The following is a 23,320-nucleotide window of genomic DNA, read 5'->3' as shown; positions in this document are numbered from 1 at the left end:
TTTTCACATCTGATCGAAAACGTGTTAGATCAGGAGCCGGCAAATCTTCTGTATCGAGAACTGGGTAGTAAATAATTTTGGCTTGTGAGCCACACAGTGTCTGTTGCAACAACTCAGCTCTGCTCCTGAAGTGTTAAGCATCCACGGATAGTATATAAATGAATAGGAACGGCAGTGTTCCAATAAAACTTTATTCACAAAAACGGATGCTAGGTGCGATTTGGCCCACAGGACACAGTTCACCCGCCCCTGTGCTGGATGATCTCTAAGGTCCCTTGCACCCAAACACACTACAACCCAAGGGATGCTGTGCTCACGCTGGCTCCAGGAGGCATGCATAGTCCCACTGTGGCAGGTTTGTACAGCAGGCCCGTGACCTTCCTGAGCTATACCACTTGGTTAAATATTTTGTACGTCAAAACCCACATAATGTGATAGGAAAAATGAGACCCAGAGAGGGAACATGCTTTGCCCAAGGGCACAGAGCAAGGCCCAGGATGTGCGTCTCCTATACCGCCCCTCAAGGGCCAAACCTAGATGTGTCACCTCTGATAGAATACACGTCGAGTCTCTTGTATGTAACATCTCTTCTTTTCCCCTGATCGTGAGCACAGCAATGGATTATGACAATCTTCTTGTCAGGCCCCAAAGCCAGCAGGCTGGATTTATCATTCCCACCCCTCGGGTTTCCTTACACAGAAAGTCCCATCTGCTGGGTCTCTGCCCAGCTTCTGTGTGTGGAACACAATTCACCCTCAGCTCATCATGTCCTACTTCCCGCATCCTGGAGGGGCCCAGAGGCAGAGTCCATGTAAGATAAGGCTTCCTGATTCACCAATCGGGACAGACCCAATGCCTCTTCTGCCCCCGGGCCTCTGGCTCACAGCACCCCCTCCCTCAGTGACCCCACAGGGCAGGCAGGGTTGCAGAGCCCCCTTCTTGGCCCTCTTCCTCTGGATGCATGCAGTGTATCCAGAGGTCTCAAAATGTGGTGCCGGAACAAACCCTCAGCCTCTTCCGGGACTGTGCCTGAAGGACCTACTTAAGAGAGTTGACCAACAGCTCCCAGCCTTTCAAGCCATAGCCCTTTAACCACCTGGTATTAACCTCAGTTTTGAACCGTAATTACGAGCTGCGGAAAAATAAAAGTCTAAATTCTATGCGTCTAAGTACATAAACTCCCTTTGAAAATGTTCAGCCACAAATTATTTTCAAAAGGGTGTCCCCACCCCACCCCCACAGCCATTCCTCCCTCGCCATGCTTCTAAGCCCTGTGGACAGGAGAAGTAACACGAGCTAAGAGACCCGCCCAGCCACTCGCTTGCCGTGGGACTCCAGACCGACTGCGCAACCTCTCTGGGTCTCAGTGTCTTCATCTGTGAGGGCAGTTTGTAGACTAGGTGTTACATGCCACCACCCCTCCAGGCATGTCTTCTGGGGACACGGCCACTCTCCCCCACCGCCACTCACGTGATCACGACGGGGGCCACTTTGTTGGGGATGATGGACTTGGCTTTGCTGTTGTGCAAGCCTGTGGTCTGGAAGGAGTGGACACTGGGTGAGTGCTGACCGTCCATCGGGCCACCGCCCTGGAGGCCCTCGAGGGGGGCACCCGCCGAAACCGTCTGCTGGGCTGTGCTGGCCGTTGTACCCATAGTCTGCTGGCAGCCTCAGGCCCCAACACCTGTGGGATGAGAGGGCACGTGGTGGAGGAAGGGGTGGGGAAATCCACAGCAGGAGGGGACCTGGCCCACCTGTACCTCCCCTGCGTAGATGCCAAGTCTGAGACCCAGCGAGGGCCAGCTCTCCCTGTAGCTGGAGACGGAGGGCAGGTGTGCTGCCTTCCACGCGTTTGCCGAGTGCCTACTATGTGCCTGGCCCTCTGCTGCTGCTTTGGGAGGGTGACGGACATAAAAAGATAAACACACGGCCCCTGACCCCTTACAGTTACACTCCTCTGGCAAAAACATGACTGTTAGGAAGGGGATAACCCTCCACACCAGGTCAGGACCTAGGGCTCTGAGTGACTGGGCCAGGCCCTCCAGACACGGGGAAGTGGGAAGACTGGTGGGCGAGTGGGGGGGGGGGGGAGGGGGGGCAGCAGGTACAGAGGGAAGTCAGGCTTGGATTTGAAGGGTGTGGATGGGAACAGGGTTCAGGAGGACACTCTAGGCATGAATATCACAGAATGAGGCTGGGGACATCCGGACAACATGAGCTTTCAGCAGATCAAGGGTTTAGTGAGAGCACCAGGCCCTTGAACTTGACATCACGGTCATCAATACCACCATCAACGGCCAAGGCTTCGGCCCTGCATGAGGCAGGCTGGACACCTGCTAGATGCAGTGATTCCCCTGGTGGGGCTCTCTCCCAGAGAAATACTGAAGGATGTATGCAAAAACCAGGCTTCGAAGATGGGTCGCTCCCAGAAGTGTTGGTTACGATGGCAAAAGACACAGGAAACAACCTCCAGCCAACAACAGGGGCTTTGTTGGGTAAAGTACGGGACATCTCTAAGGCGGAAGGCTAAATGGCCACTAAAAACATCATCATGATGGCTTTGGAAAGACATCGAGGAAACAGGACTGCAAGGCAAGGACTGGCTGCCATCCCATTTTAATTCATGAAAGCGTATCAGCAGAAGAATCTGGGAGATACCCATCAAGATGTTATTTGGAGTTATCACCAAGTGATGCAATTATGGCTAATTCGTGTCTTCTTTTGTTTTTTTTCTCCTCCGAACACTGGGTAATAAAGTTAAGGCCCATTTAACACAAGTGAGAGAATGGCTGGGGAAGCGGCTGGGGACCAGTGAGGGGCTGCTAGAGGGCGTGAGAGGGCCTGGCCCCGGTCGGAGAGCCACAGTGCTGCTGAACAGGCAAGGGGCCGGGAATTCGACGTGGCCCGAAGGGAAGGCGTGGGAGACAGGCTCGCAGAGCTCCGAGGGTCCAGCAGCCCTTGGCTCTGATGGACCTGATGGTCTAGGATCAGGACAGGAGGGTGCAACCCCCCCTGCCCGCCGTCTCAAAACCGGGAGTAGCACCTCAGGAAGGGGATGGCGGAGTCAGGGGTCAGAGGGTCAGTCTGGAGGCTGAACTCACTGTGCCTTCTCTCCCCCCGGCCCTGGGGGAGTACTCAGGCTGCCCCTCCCCAGAGCCACCTAGACAGAATGACTAGACTCATCCACCCCTCCTCCATCCCTCCCAAACCACCACCTGTCCCTGTCCCTGTCCCTCTCCTGTCGGGAAAGAGTTGCTTCTCTCCCTCCGGCCCAGCCTTGTCATCCTTGAAAACTCCCAGCAGCCATGTGACAGCCTTGTTAACACGCACACCTTGTGTTTATGAGAGTCCCATCATACAGGGTCCAATTTTTCCCTCCCTCCCTGTCTCTGTCTCCTTCCCTGCCCCCCCTCTCTCGCCCTCCCCCCTGTCAAAAATGGAGGGGATGAGCCTCTGTTCCTAAACAGAAACACAGGCTGCTCAGATTGCACGAGTGGGCCCCAGAGCCAGAAACTTCTCTCCACTTCACCTGCTGTGGCAGGCCCCCAACACAGCTCACCCAAGTTCCCCAGACCCCGCCGGGCAGTCTGGGCCAAGGAGGCACAGATAGGAACAGCCTCCTCCAACAACAACATGGGCAGCTGTCCCAAACGAGGGCACGGGCGAGGGGACACGGGAAGGGCCTACAGGAGGCCGCAGCTGATCACGGCTGCCCGGCCACGGCCAGGCCCGGCTCCCTTCGTGCTGAGCTGTGGCCCCACCCCTCCTACCCTGCGCCACTCCCACGGCTCCAGCCCCAGCCACCCCTGTTTTTCACGGGCTCCATGGACGATGCCAGGCCCCAGCTGGGGCCCTAGAAGGACCTATGTGCACAGCTGTAGGGTCCGAGGTGGAGGAAGGACAATATCCTTTGAAAGTTGACCTGCTTCCAAACAGTCTAGAGGAGGGTGAAGCCCCGGGATCCCCAGGCTTCCCGCTCTACACTCTTCCCCTGAAACCTCCCCACCCTGCCTGGAGTGCGGCTTGCTAGCTAGCACAGGGGCCTCATCCTACTGGCCACGTGCGGAGGGGCCCCGGGCAACTTCCCCACGTCCCCATCTGTAAAATGACAGTGAGGGATGGGATGGCCCCAAAGGCTCTTCCAGACAGGCAGTCCCGGTGGTCCCACGCCTACTGTGGCGGTGAGCACAGGGGGAGGGTGAGTTGCTGGGGTCCCGGGTGCTCAAACCTCTGCTTGGGGGGAGAATGGGGAAGGCGGGGTGTGTGAAGGAAACTGAAAGAAGTGGTCCATGAGCCTGGATGGTTTCTTAAGAATTCCACTAGCCCAGCACTTCCTTCGGTCGACGTGAAGGCCGTCCCCACCGTGCTGCAGAGCCCGGGACACGGGAGCCAAAGAGCTCACAGGCAGGCTGCATCACACGGCCACCCAGGTGCCCCCAAATTTTATTTTTTAAAGACACATCATGGGGCGCCTGGGTGGCGCAGTCGGTTAAGCGTCCGACTTCAGCCAGGTCACGATCTCGCGGTCCGGGAGTTCGAGCCCCGCGTCAGGCTCTGGGCTGACGGCTCAGAGCCTGGAGCCTGTTTCCGATTCTGTGTCTCCCTCTCTCTCTGCCCCTCCCCCGTTCATGCTCTGTCTCTCTCTGTCCCAAAAATAAATAAACGTTGAAAAAAAAATTAAAAAAAAAAAAAAAAAAAGACACATCAGTGGGGCACCTGAGTGGCTCAGTCGGTTAAGCGTCCGACTCTTGGTTTCAGCTCAGGTCATGATCCCAGGGTCGTGGGATCGAGCCCTGTGTCAGGTTCCACGCTCAGAGATTCTCTCTCTCCCTCTGCCTTTGCCCCTCTGGTGCTTTCTCACTCTCTCTCTAAAAAAGTAAATAAATAAAATTTAACCTTAATGTACCTAGTAGGTGATCTAGTTAATACAATAATAACGAACAACCTGTATTATTACGTCACCGATTTGTTTTTTTGTATTTTGATAGCTCTCTGAATGCAACTTACTTCCCTCTGTCATCCCATAGATTTTGTGCACTTGAAAACAGTCTGAAAAGGGGGTCCGTGAGTTTTTGCCAGATTGCTAGGGATTCTTGGAGAAAGAAGGAATGAAAGAAAGAAAGAAAGAAAGAAAGAAAGAAAGAAAGAAAGAAAGAAAGAAAGAGGGAGGGAGGAAGGGAGGGAAGGAGGGAGGGAGGGAGGGAGGAAGGAAGGAAGGAAGGAAGGAAGGAAGGAAGGAAGGAAGGGGGAGGGAGGAAGAAAGGGAAAGAAAGGAAGAAAACTGTAATTTGAGGGAAGAGTATTTCCCACCAAACCCAGGAACTCTTTTACCTTCTCCTTTACTCCTGTTTGTTAACATGTCGAAGCATCTACGAAGCACCAACCACCCAACAACCCTGTAAGGTCCAGCCTCACTGTCCATTTTCAAAGGAGGACGGCTGACCCTTGGTGAGCGGTGGCGTTGGGAAGGGCTCCTCATTGCTTTGCCTCCCTGCCTCTTCACAGCTCACCCTGAGAGCAGGAGCTTGCCCACACTGCCCCCTCCCTCCCCCCTGGATCTGTACGACCCCCACTCATCCACTCCATGCTCTGCCAGAGCACCCCAGATACAGCCTACCCAGAGAGGTGGAGGGATGCATGGTTTCCCACGGAGGGAGTGAGGACTCTGGGACCCACTGCCCCCACAGAAGCCCTCAGCCGCCAGCTAAAGAAGCCACAGAAACATCTGGGCTACAGCTATCACGGCGTTTGAGAAAGTCCCCCACACAGACATGCACCCTCTGGCCTCCACACCCAGTCATTCTCGAGAAAAAAGAAACAATGTCCGGAACCCTTGGCAGAGAGGTGACCTTGTTTCCCCAGGAAGAATTCAACTTTAGGAGCTGGAATATGAGCTCTGGCTCGTCAACTACCCGCCTGATGCTACAGCATAAGTGCCCAGCCTGCGGAGTGATGAGCTTCTCGTCAATGGTGGTATTCAAGCCAAGGGGGTGCTGCAGATGACCACTCTGGATCCTGGAGTAGGAAGGACAGGCGAGAGGTTCAAGAGCGGATTCCCAAGGCCACAGCCTGAAACACCCCGTGAGTCCAAGTCTGTTTCTTTTCACCCAGTTTTTGGTAGAACTGGATCGCCACTATTCTGGTCTCAGTTTCCCCATCTCTAATCCAAAGCTCACAAGCCCCCCCTTTTTTGCCCCATCCTGGTGCAGCAGCCGTGACCTTCAGGCTTGGCAAACCCCGCGGGTTTTTCCAAAGCACAGTTTGGCTCCTGGGACCGAAGCGGAAAGCGGCATGTGAGCTACGGACCCCAGCCACCACCTGGCCCCGTCCTTTCTCCTGCCCTCCCTGCCCACCGGGATGGACCTCAGACCCCCTTGCAAAATCTCAAGTCCCGCTTTAGGAAAAGATGTGCCTACAGGAGCCAACACAAGTGACTGTCACCACGGGCCCCTAAAAGCAGATTCAGAGCCGGCTCCACCCCTGGAGGTCAACAAGTCCAACCCTCTCTGTCTACTCACGAGGAAATGGAGACCCAGAGCGGGAAAGTGATGTCCTCCAACTCACGAGGACAGAATTAAAACCCAGAGCTCCTGCCTCCCCACTCCAGGGCTCCCTGACTGGGCCACACTGACTCTAGACTGAGGCAAAGGGGAAGACCGCTGTGAGCATAGGGAGATAACGTTGAGTAGACAGTGTACAAACGTGTAATTATGCTAGTCAAATCAGGGTGTGTGGTCAGGAGTGTGTGATGCCTGCGCCTGCCTTGGGGGGGGGGGCAGCTCTAAACAGACCCCTGAGCTAGCCTCTAGTGACCCTGACTGTAGAGAGGAGGCCCCAAGAGGGCCAAGGGGTCGATCTCCTGGAGCAAAGCACTTGACATAGAATATCTCATTTAACCCTGAGTTCCCTCCCAAAAAAGAGGGGCTAACTCTTACAACTTGGTACCAAATTCACAAGAAATCCAATTAAAAATGGGCAAAAGATGGGGCACCTGATTAGCTCGGTCGGTGGAGCATGTGTCTCTTGATCTCCAGGTTGTACGTTCAAACCCCACATTGGCTGTAGAGACTACTTAAAAATAAAACATTTTTTTTTTTAAGTAGGCTCCATGCCCAATGTGGGGCTTGAACTCACAACCCTGAGATCAAGAGTCACATGCTCTACTAAGCCAGTTGGGCACCCAGAAAAATAAAATCTTAAAAAAAAAAAATTGGCAGGGCGCCTGGGTGGCTCAGTCGGTTAAGCGTCCGACTTCGGCTCAGGTCATGATCTCGCGGTCCGTGAGTTCAAGCCCCACGTCGGGCTCTGTTGCTGACAGCTCAGAGCATCGAGTCTGCTTTGGATTCTGTGTCTCCCTCTCTCTCTTTCTCTCTCTCTCTCAAGAATAAATAAAAACATTAAAGAATTTTTTTAAAAAAATTGGCAACAGATTTGAAGGTACATACGGATGCCAAATAAGGCTAGAAATATACACCCAGCATCGTTCATCATCGGGGAAATACATTAGAATGACAAACATGAAGGGGCACCTGGGTGGCTCAGTCGGTTAAGCGGCCAACTTCGGCTCGGGTCATAATCTCGCGGTCCGTGAGTTCGAGCCCCGCGTCGGGCTCTGTGCTGACAGCTCAGAGCCTGGAGCCCGTTTCGGATTCTGTGTCTCCCTCTCTCTGACCCTCCCCTGTTCATGCTCTGTCTCTCTCTGTCTCAAAAATAAATAAAAACGTTAAAAAAATTTTTTTAATTAAGTCCATCTATTTCTTTTCACATTCTTTTTTTTTTTTTTTTTCCAGTAGGCTCCATGTCCAGCGCTGAGCCCAACGTGGAGCTTGAACTCACGACCTAAGATCATGACCTGAGCTGAAATCAAGAGTCGGCCACTTCACCGACTGAGCCACCCAAGGCGCCCCTGCTTCTTTTCACATTCTTAACGTAACTCTTGAGAATGACGCCGGTGGCCCATGTTACGTTTCTACTGGACCGTGCTGCTGGGTCTCAGTGCTCTGCGGGCCGGAGGGCACCCCTCAGCCAGCTCGGGGTCGTCAGAGTCGAGCCCCGCACCTGCTGCAGGTAAAAATAATTCTACTACAGGCACAAGGACGCCTGGGAAGTCAGTGTCAGCGTTCCCACTTACAGAGAGAAGAGTGGAGGCTCACGGAAGCTGTAAGTGACTCTCCAATGGCCTGGCACCCCGCTGGGGACACAGTGGCTCTGACTCTGTGAAGCACGGGCCCAAAACTGGCTGGTTCCCATCTCCACCACTCCTTAGCGCCTCTGGGGGCGTGGCTTCACTTCTCTGCGTGTCAGTTTCCCCTGTTATTAACTAGGGACAGGAGGACACTTCCTGTGCCTCCCGGGTTGGGTTGTAGGAGGATGAAATTGGCAAGTATGCAGAAAGCAACACCCAGCCAGCCAGACATGCAGCGGGGGGTCCCCTGGGGGCCCCATCCTCAAGGCACTTCTCTCTCCCCCTTCTCCACCTCCCGTCCCTGCCACCGCTGGACCTGAACCTCCCTGACGGGGCCTCACCCAGACACAGCCTATAAAAGGAAGGGTCTGGAGGAATACGTGGGCTCAGCAGTCCTCCAGCGGGGCTGGGGTGTCCTCCCTGGTAACGCACAGTTAGCACAGTCATAACTCCCCATTTCCCTCTGTCTGGTGGGCCACTTATGGAGGCGTCCTCCGGCTGTAATCAAGAATCAGGACAGCCCTGCTCTGTGGCCTCGGGCAAGTCCTCTGCCCACTCTGGAACTCTCCCCATAGAAGAATGGTTTGGCCCTCCTCCAGCTTCCTCCAACCTCTGCCGTCACCAGGTCCAGGCCGCCAGCTCCTCAGCGGGCCAAGCAGAGCAGCCCCCAGCCGGTGTCCCCTTCCCTGTGCCCCCACAATCCATTCTCCATGCGGCAGCCAGAAGGATCAGGGCACCTGGGGGGCTCAGTTGGTTCAGCGCCCAACTCTTGATTTCGGCTCAGGTCATGATCTCATGGTTTGTGAGAGCGAACCCTGCATCAGGCTCTGTGCTGACAGCATGAAGCCTGCTTGGGATTCTCTCTCCGCCCCTCCCTGGCTCATGCGCACTGGCGTGCTCTCTCTCTCTCTCTCAAAAATAAATAAACATAAAAAAAAAAAAAAAACAACCTAAATCAGGTCATGTTATCTCCTCCAGGCACACTGCAACATCCGGACCCATCCCCTGGTGAGGAGGCCCCACCCTCTGACCTCACTCACCCTGTGTCCCCACCTCTGTGCTCCAACCACTGGCCACACCCCCTCCTTCTTCCACCGCCCCAGGCCCACTCCTCCTCATGAAGGCTGCACACCTACCACCCCTCTGTTTGGAACATTCTTCAGCTTGTTCACATGGCTGCCCCTTCCTGAGGTCTTGGCTCAGATGTCCCTCCTCAGGGAGGCCTCTCCGAGCCCCTGGTGATGTTGTCTGCCCACCCCAGCCCGCACAACCTCTGTCCATCCACGAGCCCCTTTTATTTCCTAACTGCCTCATTGACGGGGTTATGGGTGTCACCTCAGCCTCCCTCGACGAGCAGGGTCAGTGCCTGACTCATCCACATCGTGGCCCCAGCACCAGGACGGCGCCTGGGGCCCGACAGATGCTTAGGAAGTATTTATGAGATGAACATATGGCCAGCCTAAGGCACCTGCAGCTTCCAGGCCTCACAGGGCAGTGGGCACCCGGCACCAAGAAGCAGGTCACAGTCCTCCACAAGAGGGTGTAGAGAGAAGCCGCTCCCACTCAATCCTCCTCTCACCTGGACGGCCCTCCTCACCCCCCCCCACCCTCCCACATTCCACACAACCCTAGATGTTAAAGCCCAGCTCCTCCAGGAAGCCCCCCCTGACTACACACCCACCTCCGCCTCTCAACACCCAGAGCCCACTATGAGCATCACGAGACAGAACACTCCATTCCCCTCCACTGCATGCTGTTCCCGGCAGGGGCCATCCGGTGTCCTTCCTGGCTCCGTCAGCTGCCTGGCCCAAGGGAGGAGCTGCACACAGGATCACAGAACATGTCAGCTCTATTTTATTCCCCGCCCTGCCTGGCCCGGCGTTGATGGGGACAAGGGTGGCACTCAGCAACAAGAGGGCACAGATGACAGGAAGGGTGTTTACTTAGACATCATGGTGCATATTCCTCACTGGGGGCACTCAGGGAGGTATTCATTTTCCTCTTGTTTATCCCTCAGTTCTCAATTTCCTACAATGAGCATGATTACTTTGGGAACTTTTTTTTTTTTAAGTATAGTTATTTGTAATAGTTTCAAAGTTGGACAAAGGTCACAGCTCCTCACCTAGGGCGTCCCCTTTCCCCCCACCATGCTCCTCGGCTGTGTCTTTGTCCCCCACCCCACCCCACTGCCCTCTGCCTATTACCATCTATGTTCCCGTGAAAATTATTCCACCTCGTACAGCCTGGTGGGATTTTTCGTGTCTCTGTGGTTTTTCTATCTTCGCTAATGTCAACAACCTCAAAAGAAGCAACACAGGGTTTATGACCCCTGCTTTATTTTTCTAAGTCTATTTATTTATTTTGAGAGAGAGAGAGAGAGAGAGCAGGGGAGGGACAAAGAGAGAGGGAGAGAGAGAATCCCGAGCAGGCTCCACGCTGTCAGCACAGAGCCCGACGCGGGGCTTGAGCTCATGAACCGTTGAGATCGTGACCTGAGCTCAAATCAAAAGTCGGACGCTTAACTGGCTGAGCCACCCAGGTGTCCCCACTTTACAGAAAAGGCAGCTAAGCAGGGCCACCAACAGGAATTTCCCGAGGCTCCACTGCTTAGTAGAGGCAGAGTCGCCTGGCTTCTGCTGCAAGGCCCAGCCCCTCAATTCACGTCTCCGAGGGCCGCCCAAACCCATCCCTCCACAGCCTCCTTCCCTCAGCCTCCCCTTGAAAACTAGGAGAGCAAGGGGCGCCTGGGTGGCGCAGTCGGTTAAGCGTCCGACTTCAGCCAGGTCACGATCTCGCGGTCCGTGAGTTCGAGCCCCGCATCAGGCTCTGGGCTGATGGCTCAGAGCCTGGAGCCTGTTTCCGATTCTGTGTCTCCCTCTCTCTCTGCCCCTCCCCCGTTCATGCTCTGTCTCTCTCTGTCCCAAAAATAAATAAACGTTGAAAAAAAAAAAAAAAGAAAAAGAAAACTAGGAGAGCAAAACATAAAATAAAGCCACCAGTGGTCCGGGATCACAGGAGACCTTTATCTGCTAAACTGTATGCTTTTGAACTGCTTTTATTTTTTTCTAAACGGAAAACAAGATCTAAAAGTTAAAAGCAGAGAGTGGAGGAATGTTCAGCGGGTGGACTGCCCCCGTGGGGTGGGCCCTGAGTTCTGGGCTTCCGCCTGCAAACAGCAGGGAGCCTCTGAGGGCCCAAGTTCTGGAAGGGAGAGGTCACCTCTGTCACACCCGGAGACGGCACGCTGGGGTGGGCTTGGAGCCGGGAGTGGACAGCGTGGGCAGAGGGACTGGGCAGCCAGCTGAGAAGCTGTGGCAAGTGGGGGCCAGCAAGGGCCACAGGTCCCACTGCAGATGGGGTGCCAAAGCTGGGAGAGGCCGCAGGTGGGGCGGGGGAAGCCCTGCCCTCTGTGAGGGGGAGAAGCTGTCGGCTCCTGACAGGTGGAAGGCAGAGGAGGGGCTCCTGCCTGCCCTGCAGCCAGCAAAGACCTTCACACTTGTCACCACATGCTCCAGCATGGCCCCTGAGGCTTCTGAAATGTGGGACCCTCAGGAAGGAAAAGGGTCCTTTCCGGCACCCCTACTTGCCTGCCTCCAGGCCTGGGGAGCCCCCCCACTTCTGAAGCTCCCCATGCGGGTCAGCTCTGCCTGACAGAAAGCTCTGTCTCTGTGGGGGCTCGGACTGGGGAGGGGAGGAAAGGCTATAAGGAACATTCTGGGGGCCAGAATGGGGAAAATCTGAATATGGATAGTATGTTGAATGAAGAAGTCAATCATACTGTGGATACTGTGTTCCTAGGAGACCCAGGCAGAAGCGTCTAGAGGGGAAGCACCTTGATGTCTGTCACTCTTGGATGGTAGAGAGAGAGAGAGAGAGAGAACGAGAATGCACATGAGCAAATGTAGCAAATGTCAGCAATGTGCCAGCACAGGGTGTCATGGCAGGAAGGCAGTCCTGGGGCCCTCCTGTCCTCGAGGGGGTGGAAGAGGGCTCCCTGGGGCAATGTCCTGTCCCCCTGTGTCACAGCACCTGAAGCCCTTCTGTATTTTCCCCAGGTCTGTGAGTCCCCTGGCCTCCGAGCCACCTCCAGTGAGGGAGTCTGTCCTCTGGCTCAGGCCCCAGCAGCCCAGACACAGGCCACACTTCCTGGGCAGATCCTGACCCCCTCAGGAGAGCCTGGCCCACCTCCCTTGCTCTGACCACTGCCACCAGGCTGCCTCCTAACCTCTAGAGGGCTTCTCTGCCCCCTCTTGCTGGCCCTGGGGCATGTGGCTTTCTGGTCCCAAGACAGGACGGACTCCCCCCTGGGAAAATCTCCCTGGGAGAGACCATCAGTCCCTGAAGTGCCAGACCAGCTTCTCAGCCTGTGAACGTCCTCAAGTTTGACCAAAATGCTCACAATGCCTCCACTCCCTCCCTCCCCACCGTGTGTATGAAACAAACCAGACGAGGGGCAGGGGGACACTCCCTGCCTCCCCTGCAGCTACCCGTGACTAGTCCTAGCTAATGGAACATAAGGGGCAGTGTCCCATGGCAAGTTCCAGAACCTTGCCTCTGAGCCCCCTTCCCCCCCTTCCTCCATCCCGCTGTCTGGAACACAGATGTGATGACTGATGTTTCGCAGCCATCTTGGAACCACGAGCACATGAAGCCCCCGCCTCGGAATGGCGGAGGTCAAGGTCCCCCAAGGAATCCATGGAGTGGAACCACCACCCCAGGCGTGGGCCGCAAAGCTCTGGGTTTGGACAGGACTTAGAAATAAACTTCCATCTTGTGTAAACTACGGTCATTTGGCTTTTCCTATTACTCGCAGCCAAATCTAATCCTAACTAATGCACTCCATTATTTTTAGGTTTGACCCTCAATGACCACGTGCCACATGGCAACAAGACAGAACTTACTTCTTTCCCCTTTTGCAGGAGAACGTCAAGTTTCCCTGCTGGGAAGAGTCAGGCAGAGCGACGCCGGGAGCCTGTGAGCCCAACCCATGCTGGGGTATGGGGGTTCAAGGGATATAGAAGATACCAGCTCTGGCCACCGAGGCCCGCGGGGCAGCTGAGGAGACAATTAGGGCACCGCCGATGGCTACACGGTGTGGTGCAGCAACCTTCCCCGAGTCAGCTGCAGAGATTTAGAAAGTTCTAAGCAACTAACTGTTTGTTCCACGCTCTACACAGACGCTTGGCCTCCACTGCTCCAAAAAGGCAGAAAGACAATGCAAGTGTCTCCCACGTGGAGTCTCTCTGTGTCCCTCTCGGGGCCTTACTGAGGAGCAGATCTCCCGGAAAATAAGAAGGTATTATCTGGATGGGAGGGCCCCTGCCTGTTGGATTTTTCATGGGGGGCAAGAGGAGGGGAATGTAAAAATTCCCAGGGAAGGCCCAGTCAGCTCTGGGAGGGCAATCATTCTGTTCCTGAGAGTCTGAAGCTCCGTCCACGTCCAGGTTCCATGCACCTGGGACTGTTGGCGGGGAGGACCCTGGGGAGAACAGGGTTAAGAGTGCCCAGACGTGCTCTCCTGCTCAGCTCCAAGAAGTTGGGCATTTGAGCATATCAGGGTCAGCAGAAACCTAGAGTCTCCTGAGACCCCACACAGGGCCTTGCTGACGCTCTCCTCGCTGCTTCCAGGGACTGGGCCCCAAAGGGCCAGTGGGAACTGAGGCTGGAACCCCACTTCTGACCTCCAGGAATGCCACAGGGGCCTGAAGCATCTCTTCAAGGAGCCGTGAAGATCCGGGACCCAGTTCTGGGGTCTGTCCCCATCCTTCTACCTCTGCAGCTTCCGGTCTATACTCCCTTGCTTGGCATTCAAGACCCCTCTTCCCACCCTCACCGCCCCTATTACCCTGCACATCCCCAGAGTTCCAGGCAACCCCCGGTCCCAGATGGCCTACGGTACAGAGCAGAAAAGGCACTGGTAGGTGTTCCTCTCCAGCTTGGGCTTTCCGACAGGTCTCAAGTTCAGTACAACCCAGTACGGAACTCAAGTTCAGTTTTAGCAGCTGAACCCTTTGTATAAAACCGATCCTTTGTGAAAGTCCGACGTGCAATATAGCCCAGTGTGCAGTACAGCCAGGAGCTGAGCCCCTGGGCTGGCTGCCAGCTCAGGAAGAGAGATGGACACCCTCCTGCCTCCAGACCCAGCATGGGGCCTCTCCTAGTCAGCGACCGCTCCAGAGCGGCTGGCCGGAGACGCTCAAAGCCCTTTCCTGCTCGGACCTCCCAGGGCACATCCAGCCCTTCCCTGCCCCCTTACATCTGTCCTCCCTGGTCCCACAACCAGAGACATCACCCCCCCACCCTCACCCCCTCACTCCCTCCGTCAACGTCCAGTGGGAATGCCCCCTCTTTCTCCAAGCCTGCCAGCGTGCAGCCTGCACCCCAGCAACCTTAGCCTCGAGCTCCCTGGCCTGGGGTTTGGTAAGGACACGCTTCACCTCCCCACTCTGGACCAGTGCTCCTCCAGGGCCGCCACAGGGCTAAACCCACAATAGTTGTGGGTCCCAAATATCATTCCCCTAAATAAATTCCACATTCACAGTCCCATTTTAGCTTCAGAATAATCCTACGAGAAAAGCAGAAGCACAGGCAATTGTGCCATTTAGCAGACGGGAAAACTGAGGCTCAGAGAGTTTACTGCATGACATAAGAACAGAACCAGGCCTCTGGTTCCACAGCCCGGGCTCTTTCTCATGCACCACCCAGCCACCCTCTCCCATTTCTCCCGACGCTACCCTCGCTTTCCCACTAGATGAAGGAAACTTAAACCACGGACCTGGTAGAAGGCAGAGAACATGCTGGACCCAGAAAAGAGAACCTCTTCCAGGGCCACAGCCTGTCATACACCCCAGGCCGCCAGATGCCCTGGATGGGTAACAATGGAGCTAAAAATAGGGCAGGAGGCTGAGTGGCCAGCTGTAGGAAACATCTGCCTTTGCTGCAGAACAAACATGAAGGAAGTCACCCTGCTACAGGGGTCCCCTAGGGTGGGGCAGGGGAGGGCTGGGGGCGGGGGGAGGGGAGGATAAAACTTTCAGGTCTGTACCCAGGGCAGGGGCTCCCACCAGCGCCTACCTGCCCTGGGCCTTGTCCCTCCCAACACACACACACACACACACACACACGCACACACACACACACACTCACGATACACAGTTTAAATCCACCTTGTTCATGAACATGCATCTCAGAGTCAGATGTACCTTTGAGATCCCAGCCTGTTCCTCTCATTTTATAGAAGAGAAAACCGAGGTCCAGAGTAGACCAGACAACTGCCCACAGTCACAGGGACAGTCGACAGCAGGGCCGGGTCCAGGCGTCTCCTTACGCCTCCCTTCTGCACCTCCCTGCCCATCTGCTTCACGGAGCATGTCCACCCAGGGCCAGGAAAGACCCTGCCGAGGAAGAGCTCTCCGGCTCCCCAGAAGGGAACACGCCAAGCAGAGGAGACAGGTCAGCATGAAAGACTTCAGTTTAGACGCAAGGAGGAACCACGTAGCAATTCATGACTCCCCCCAAGCACACCCAGCCTCCCCTTCGGCCTACGGCTCCCCAACTCCCACCCTTGTTCTCTAAACTCGAGCCAAAGTGAAATTCTTTCAATCCCTGGAGCAGACATCTCAACGGGCCTTTGCAAATAATTAGCAATAATGACAAAAATAAGAATAACGCAGAGGTGCCTCTTACAGCCCAGGGGGATGGGGTGGGGTGTTCTAGAGTCTATGCAGGGCAGAAACCGTGGCCTTTGAAAATTCTTAAAATGACCCATCCAGGACAAGGCTGCCCCATCTCTCAATTGGTCCCACCCAGTCAGCTTTCCTCCAGTGACGGCACAGATGTCAGTTTCCTTGCGGAGCCGCAAATGAAGTTTGCCGGTCACACACCGGCCTCGCGTTCATGCACTCCACATCTTCCTGCCCCACTTGCTCTCTCTGCCTCGCGGACTCCCATCCCTGAACCAGGAGGCCTCCTTCACCTTCCCCAGACCACATCCCAGCATGGCTGTTGCCACCCTGAAGCCCCCCAGGCCAGGGCGGGGGCTGGCCTCTGATGGCATCTCAGGGCTTGGCACAACGTAGCCACCCGAATGAACAAAACCGGACAGATTTTTCAGGAACAATACCCAACCAAAAGATTGGTTCTGTGGCTGTCCACGCTGTGCCCATAAATGAGACGGTACGGGTGGGTTTAGCCCCGGGCCCAGAACGCAACAGGCACTCTGTAAATGCAGCCACGTTTCGACTGCTGCAAGAAAGTGGGGGCTGGGAGGAGGTTCGTGAGGAAGGGCCATGAAGGCCAGAGGCTGCGGAGGCCCCTTCAGGCCAGGAAGCGGGGAGGACGACTCTGAGGGCCCCCTGGCTGAGAAACAGGCCCCACCCTTGCAGGAGAATCGCCTGGCTGAGACCCCCGGGGTCTCTCCCGTTGACTCACACTCCCCCCGCCTCCCAGAGGGACAAGAAAAGCGGGGTCCCTAAGAAGTCCCCTGGGCTCTTCACTCACTCCAGAGGACCAAACACACTAGCAGCTTGACCAGGATCTGAAATCACAAACGACGAACTTCTAACCCCAAATGGCTTAACATCTCCACCACCACCCCCCGAGGTGCGGCCTCAGGTCTGTTAGCGGGGAGAGGATGACGGCGGCAGCGGGCACGATGTCCCGGAGCCCCAGACGGGCCCAAGCACTGCGCTGAGGCCGTTCACCTACCATCTGATCCACAGCTCCGACGGCACGCCCTGCAGGACCCGGGGCCCTAACACCTTCCAGGAGTCCACAAGGTCAACGCTGTTCTCAGGACAGCTCCGAGATATCACTGCTGTCTCACTGTAGTGATGGAGGCAAAGCCACGGCAGCAGGTAAAACTCAGCAAGAGGCAGCGCACTGGCCCTGAACTAGGCTGCCCGAGTCACTCACAGTGACAGAACATGCCAGTGTCACCTAAGGAGGTCCTGGATGAAGCAGAAGAGCTCATTTCACTGAAGTTCAGCCTTGCGTACGCGTCTTTTCGCTATTCTGTGTGATGACGGTGCGTACCTGGGCTGTGTGGGGGTACGACAGGTGTCTGGGGGGACGGCACTTGTGAGCCCACCAGAGCTGTCTGCCAAACTAGCCTCTTTGTGCACAGAAAACCAGCTGACAGACAGACAGACGCCAGAATTGGGTTATTCAGAATTGGGTATCCGGCGGACATTTTCTCAAAAATGAACCAGGTAAGCCTGTCCTTTCGAGGAAGGCAACCGATGGCATTTGTTGCCAATGATCAAGTTTGAGCTTAAAGGGAAACATCAGAGTTTCGGAAAACTTGCATCAGCCACCGTGAGTCTGACAGCCTCTCAAAACACAAAGAGTTTGCGATCATATGGGGGACGATGTTAACGTATGTAATTTCTGAAAATTGCCGGAACGTCTAAATTTGGAAGATAGGTATAACCCAGGGAACCAATATTTTCCCAATGACCCCTATGTGATGTTACAAAATCACACCTGTGTCAAAGATCCACTCAGAGGGGCGCCTGGGTGGCTCAGTCAGTTGAGTGTCCGACTTCGGCTCAGGTCATGATCTCACGGTTCGTGAGTTCGAGCCCCGCGTCGGGCTCTGTGCTGACAGCTCAGAGCCTGGAGCCTGCTTCGGATTCTGTGTCTCCCCCTCCCTCTGCCCCTCTCCCGCTCATACTCTGTCTCTCTCTATCAAAAATAAACAGGGGCGCCTGGGTGGCGCAGTCGGTTAAGCGTCCGACTTCAGCCAGGTCACGATCTCGCGATCCGTGAGTTCGAGCCCCGCGTCAGGCTCTGGGCTGATGGCTCAGGGCCTGGAGCCTGTTTCTGGTTCTGTGTCTCCCTCTCTCTCTCTGCCCCTCCCCCGTTCATGCTCTGTCTCTCTCTGTCCCAAAAATAAATAAAATGTCGAAAAAAAAAATTAAAAAAAAAAATAAACATTAAAAATTTTTAATAAAAAATAAAAAATTAAAAAGATCCACTCAGAGTGCAAGATAGTCCCATGGCTTTTAATGCAACGAAATACGAAAAATTCCTTAATATGTTTGCAGATCCTGCATTTCAACCGACCTGTGAGAAGCTATCACATGCTGAATTGTTACGTAGTGTCAAAAGAAAATACCCAGAGGCTAATAAAATGCTCCTTCCTTTTCCAACCACCTATCTGTGTGGAGCTGGATTTTTTTCACATACTTCAATCGAAGCAACGTATCACAACAGTTGAACGCGGGAGCAGATGTGAGAATCCAAGTGTCTGCTGTTAAACCGCACATTAAAGTGATTTGCAGGAGCACCTGGTTGAGCCTGCAACTCTTGATCTCAGGGTCATGAGTTTGAGCCCCACGATGGGTCTACAGATCACTTATAAAAATCTTTTAAAAATGGTCAGCTTTTAACCAACACAGGAAAACCACAAAGCTGAAAGGCAAAAGGCAAACCGGATAAAGATATTTTTGACATATTTCTATTATTTATCATATTCAATGTAGCTTTTTTCAAACAGGAAAACAAGTACATCTCGAGGGCATAACAGAAAAAAAAAAACCCAAAACCCAGAAAACCCCAACAACCCAACAGAAGAGAGATACAAATGGACGATAAATGTGAGGGAAAAAATGTTCAACCTAACTTGTAATTTGAACTCTGGAAACCATGAAATGCCACATAGTGCCTATCATGGTATCACGGGCACAACAGCAGGAAAACACCCAATGCCAGCATGGGGGCCTGGGGTCCGCTCTCTCCCAAGCCCCTGGCAGGATGCAAGCTAGCACTGCCCCCTAGTGGCCAATCTGGCAACAATTCTAAAATACCTTCAGAACATCCAGCAAATCTCCTATCAACTGATTCAAAGGAAACAATCAGAGATATGGCCACAGAACGGTCCGACATAGCTTCGCTTACATTAGTCAAAGACAAAACATCGTTCACATCAACAGTGGTCAAAGTCCCATGTATCGTGGACGTCATCATGCAGTCATTAAAATGGAAAGAGTGTCTGAGGAAGGTCACTTAAAAGAAAGTGGAGTGAAAAAAAGCCAACATAAACACATACTATATGATTCCGTTCACCTAAAACTCAGACAAGGTGTCCCATCCGCGGCAGGAAGGAGGGGATGGTGATGAGATGCAGGGGTCCGGGTGCTGGAAAAATTCCGTTCCTTGACCTGGGGGAGGCTCTCCTCATTTTGTAGAATCATCAAGCTGTATACTTGGGATGTGTGTACTTTTCTGTGCATGGTCAAATCCAAATTGAACGTCTCAAATGCAAGAAGTAACAGTTTACTCACTCACATAGGGAAGTATCTATTGTACGTTTAGTTAGGGGAAAAAAGATACAGTGTAAAGGGTACACACACATACACACACATGAAAAACGTCTGCAAGGATAAATCTCCAAACATGAATGGTGAACCAGAGCTATCGCTGGACACTGGAGTCATGGATGGGTCCCCTAATCTCCCTGCCTATGTTTATTTTCTCTGATTTTTCTAGAACGAACATATACTATTGATAGAAAAAAGAAGAGCCCCGGGCCCCACAGAAAAAGGTCACAGGAGTGAGGGTTCTCCTGAGTTGCTACTGCTGGTTAGCTCAACACCTTCCCATGGAAATCATTTGGATGTCGGAGTCAGAAAGACCTGCGAGGACCCTAGCACTGTCCCCCACCAGAAGCCTGGGCCGTCTCCTGAGCCTGTTTCCCTGTGGCGGAGAAAGGGTTAAATGAGGTCACGGATGTCCTGGCCTGACCCAGTGAGTGCTCTGAGCTCCTCTGACACACAGCCCCTCCCCCCAGGTTCCAGAGAGGAAGAATTGGAGGCCCAGGAGCCTGAGGGACAGCCCTGGGGGATGCCCACAGAGCCCCCCAAGGAAATGCCCCCCAGAGTACAGTGCAGGCTGGACATTGGACTTGACCTCAGGTAGCCTCCTTTGAAACCCACACCCATCACTCCCATGAAACCTCTACGTGGAAGGCTATGGCAGGAAAGGTGGACGGCTGATCCAGACAGGAAGTGACCTCGCCGGATGAATGACAGGCCAACATTCCATCGGGAGCCCCACCTGCTGGTGACCTTCGGGGTCATGGGAGCCAGGAGTGGGTGGGCACATGGAGGCCAAGGAGGAAACAGGATTTATGCAGAAGGCCAGGCACATGGCAGACCCCCAGGCAGGGAAGTGACTTCATTTCACCCTCTGTTGCCCTTGCTTCCGTCCCTGACATGGCAAGGAGTTAACCCTAAGAGGGCCATTCCTCACTGGGCTCTAGCCAAGTCCACACAGGCCGGAATGAGAAAATCCTGGCTTTCTCCTCTCCCCCACTCCTTTTATCCCCAGTCCACAGATACGGAAACTGAGGCTCAGAGAGATTGACAACAGGACAGGCACTCTAGGACCTCTCCCACTACACTGAGCTGCACAGAGGAGGGAGATGTTAATTCAGGGTCAGGAACTCACGGGAGCCTTCCTGGAAGAGGAGACCACTGAGCTGGACCTTAAAGGATGAGCAACATTTGACAGACAAGAAAGGCATTCTGCACGGAGGAAACAGCATGGAGGAAGAAATGCCTGGCACTGTGCAGTCTCCTAGAAGTATCAAGGTACTTGTGAGGCCAGAATACAGGATGGGGTGGGGTTGGGGTGAGCCTCAATTGACCCGGGGACTGTACCAGAGAGTCAGGATGTTGCTCTATGGGGTGAGACGTGCTGCCCAGACCGGGGCAACAGTAGAGCTGCATGATGATGCCCTGCGTCAACCTAAGAGGGCTGCCTGGAAGAGGCAACACACGGGGAGCCACCTCAGCAAGGGCTAGATATGACTCCGGGACCACTGGGGCCCAAAGCTCCGCAGGCTTCACCCCACTGCCCCGCATCCCCAACTACACCGGGTTTCTCTGTACAGGAGAAGGGAAAGAAATTCGCGATACCCATGGTACCGTGTGCCTCGCTGTGTACGTGACGCCAGACCATAGCACGGCGGGGCGCGGAGGACACGGACCGTGTTTCGGCCTCAGCTCCGCCACAGCCAGTGATGTGATCTCGACAGAAACGCTCAACCTCTCTGTGCTCCAACATCCGTCAGATGAAGACAAGAACCAGGCCTGCTCTGAGGGCCGTGAGGATTAACAGAGAGAGTGCTCGTGGTACACGCCCGCCTGCACACACACAGCCAGCCAGCGCCCAACAAATACCCACCGCTGTGCTATCCCTCCAGACTCTCCCGCGGGCCACGTATCACCGCCATTCCGCCCCACGGCCGGGCCGGTGGCCTGGCCTAGATCACACGGCAAAGGAACAGCGGAGCCAGGATTCAAACTCGGGCCCGCCTGGCCCTAAAGCTCAGGCTCATCCCAGCCCACCAGGCAAAACAAAACTTGAAACCCTAAGACCTGAAACCCGCCTGCTTGGCTCTCCAGGCCTCTGGGCGGCTCCTGGTCGGGGGAAGAACTCGGCCACTTTAAGCCTCTGGCGACCGAGGGCAGGGCAGGGAGAAAACACCAGGGCACAGCAGGGGAAGAAAAATATTTTTAAGTTTCTCCCTCTTCCTGTTTATCTATCCTCTGGTCCAGAAGCTCCTGGTGGCTGGCTGTTCGTACAGGGAAAGTCCTGCCAACAGCGACATCCTGCCGTCAGCCACCCTGGACCCGGCGGCCCCTGCCAGCCTTGTGCCGGGGGGCACTGAGGACCACATCCCCGCAGACCCCTGCCTCGCCCAGGGTGGCTGCTTCACAGAGGCGCTTTTAACAGAAGCTGGGGCCCAGGCACGAGGACCCGGCCAGGGAGGAGGGGCCGCTGCCACTGCTTCCTGAGCACCAGCTGGCACCGATCAGCTCCACACTCAGCTGTGGAGAGGTGACAAGAAGCATTCAAGGAAATGACTCTGAGCCTGACCTGGGCACTGCCCTGGGGGCGGGAATGCAGAGCATGGGCTGTGCCGGCAGGCCAACCCGGCCTCCAATCCTGGCTGGCCTAAGACCTGCTGTGTGACCTTGGCCAACTTACTCAACTTCTCTGAGCCTAATCCCCTTATCTGTAAACCGAGGATAATACTGTGGTGGGGATTACATGAGATAACATGGCGGAAGGACCAGCCCCTAGTAAGTGTGAATAAATATTATTTTTTTTTAATTTATTCATTTATCCTGAGAGACAGGGAGCAGGGAGGGACAGAGAGAGGGGGAGAAACAGAATCTCAAGCAGGCTCAACGCTGTCGGCACAGACCCGGATGTGGGGCTTGATCCCATGAACCGTGAGAGCAGGACCTGAGCCGAAACCAAGAGTCGGACGCTGGATCAACTGAGCCACCCAGGTGCCCCGAATAAATATTATTTGTTCCCACTCCCACCATCAAGCTGACACCTTCCCTCAACCCTGAGGATCTAAGGTGCCTTTAAAATAAGCTCAAAAGAGGGGTGCCTGGGTGGCTCAGTCGGTTAAGCATCTGACTTCAGCTCAGATCATGATCTCGCTGTCCGTGAGTTCGACCCCCGCGTCGGGCTCTGGGCTGATGGCTCAGAGCCTGGAGCCTGTTTCCGATTCTGTGTCTTCCTCTCTCTCTGACCCTCTCCCGTTCATGCTCTGTCTCTCTCTCTCTGTCTCAAAAATAAATAAACGTTAAAACAATTAAAAAAAAAAAATAAGCTCAAAAGAACAATTATAGCCTCAAAAAAAAACAATGAAATTCTGACACGTGCTACAACATGGATGAACCTTGAAAATACTATGCTAAATGTTCCAATAAGCCAGAAAAAAAGGGCAAATACTGCATGAAGTAGAAGGATGGCTGCCAGGGGTCAGGGGAGGGGAGGTGGCGGAGAGTCAGTGTTTCCCAGGCACCAAGTCCGGTTTCAGAAAAGGAAACAGTTCTGGACACGGTGGAGATGGCTGCACGACAGCGTGAACGTACGTAACACGACCGACCTGTACAATCAAAAATGGTTAAAAGTGGGGGCGCCTGGGAGGCTCAGGAGGCTGAGCGTCTGACTCTTGATTTCGGCTCAGGTCATGATCCCAGGGTCGTGGGATCAAGCCCTGCATCAGGCTCTCCGCTGAGCATGAACCTGCTTGAAATTCTCTCTGTCTCCCTGCCTCTCTCCTGTGCACACGCTCTCTCAAAAAGAAAAAAAAAAAAAAGGTTAAAA

The 23,320-nt window shown here is 54.4% G+C and overlaps 1 protein-coding gene across 3 annotated transcripts in view; it reads right to left on the bottom strand.

The window, feature by feature from the left end:
* PALD1 (phosphatase domain containing paladin 1) overlaps positions 1-23,320 on the bottom strand; it is a 76,231-nt gene that overhangs the window by 37,122 nt on the left and 15,789 nt on the right. For all 3 annotated transcript variants that reach the window (XM_045439505.1, XM_045439504.1, XM_045439503.1), the window contains exon 2: positions 1,471-1,684. In XM_045439505.1, the coding sequence (XP_045295461.1) occupies positions 1,471-1,655 (185 nt within the window). In that variant the 5' untranslated portion in view covers positions 1,656-1,684. The remainder of the gene's footprint in view (positions 1-1,470; positions 1,685-23,320) is intronic.

This window comes from Leopardus geoffroyi, chromosome D2 (assembly GCF_018350155.1).
Source record: "Leopardus geoffroyi isolate Oge1 chromosome D2, O.geoffroyi_Oge1_pat1.0, whole genome shotgun sequence".
NCBI lineage: Eukaryota > Metazoa > Chordata > Mammalia > Carnivora > Felidae > Leopardus > Leopardus geoffroyi.
The sequence above is the reverse complement of the archived record's forward strand: the minus strand, read 5'-3'. Positions and strand labels throughout refer to the sequence as shown.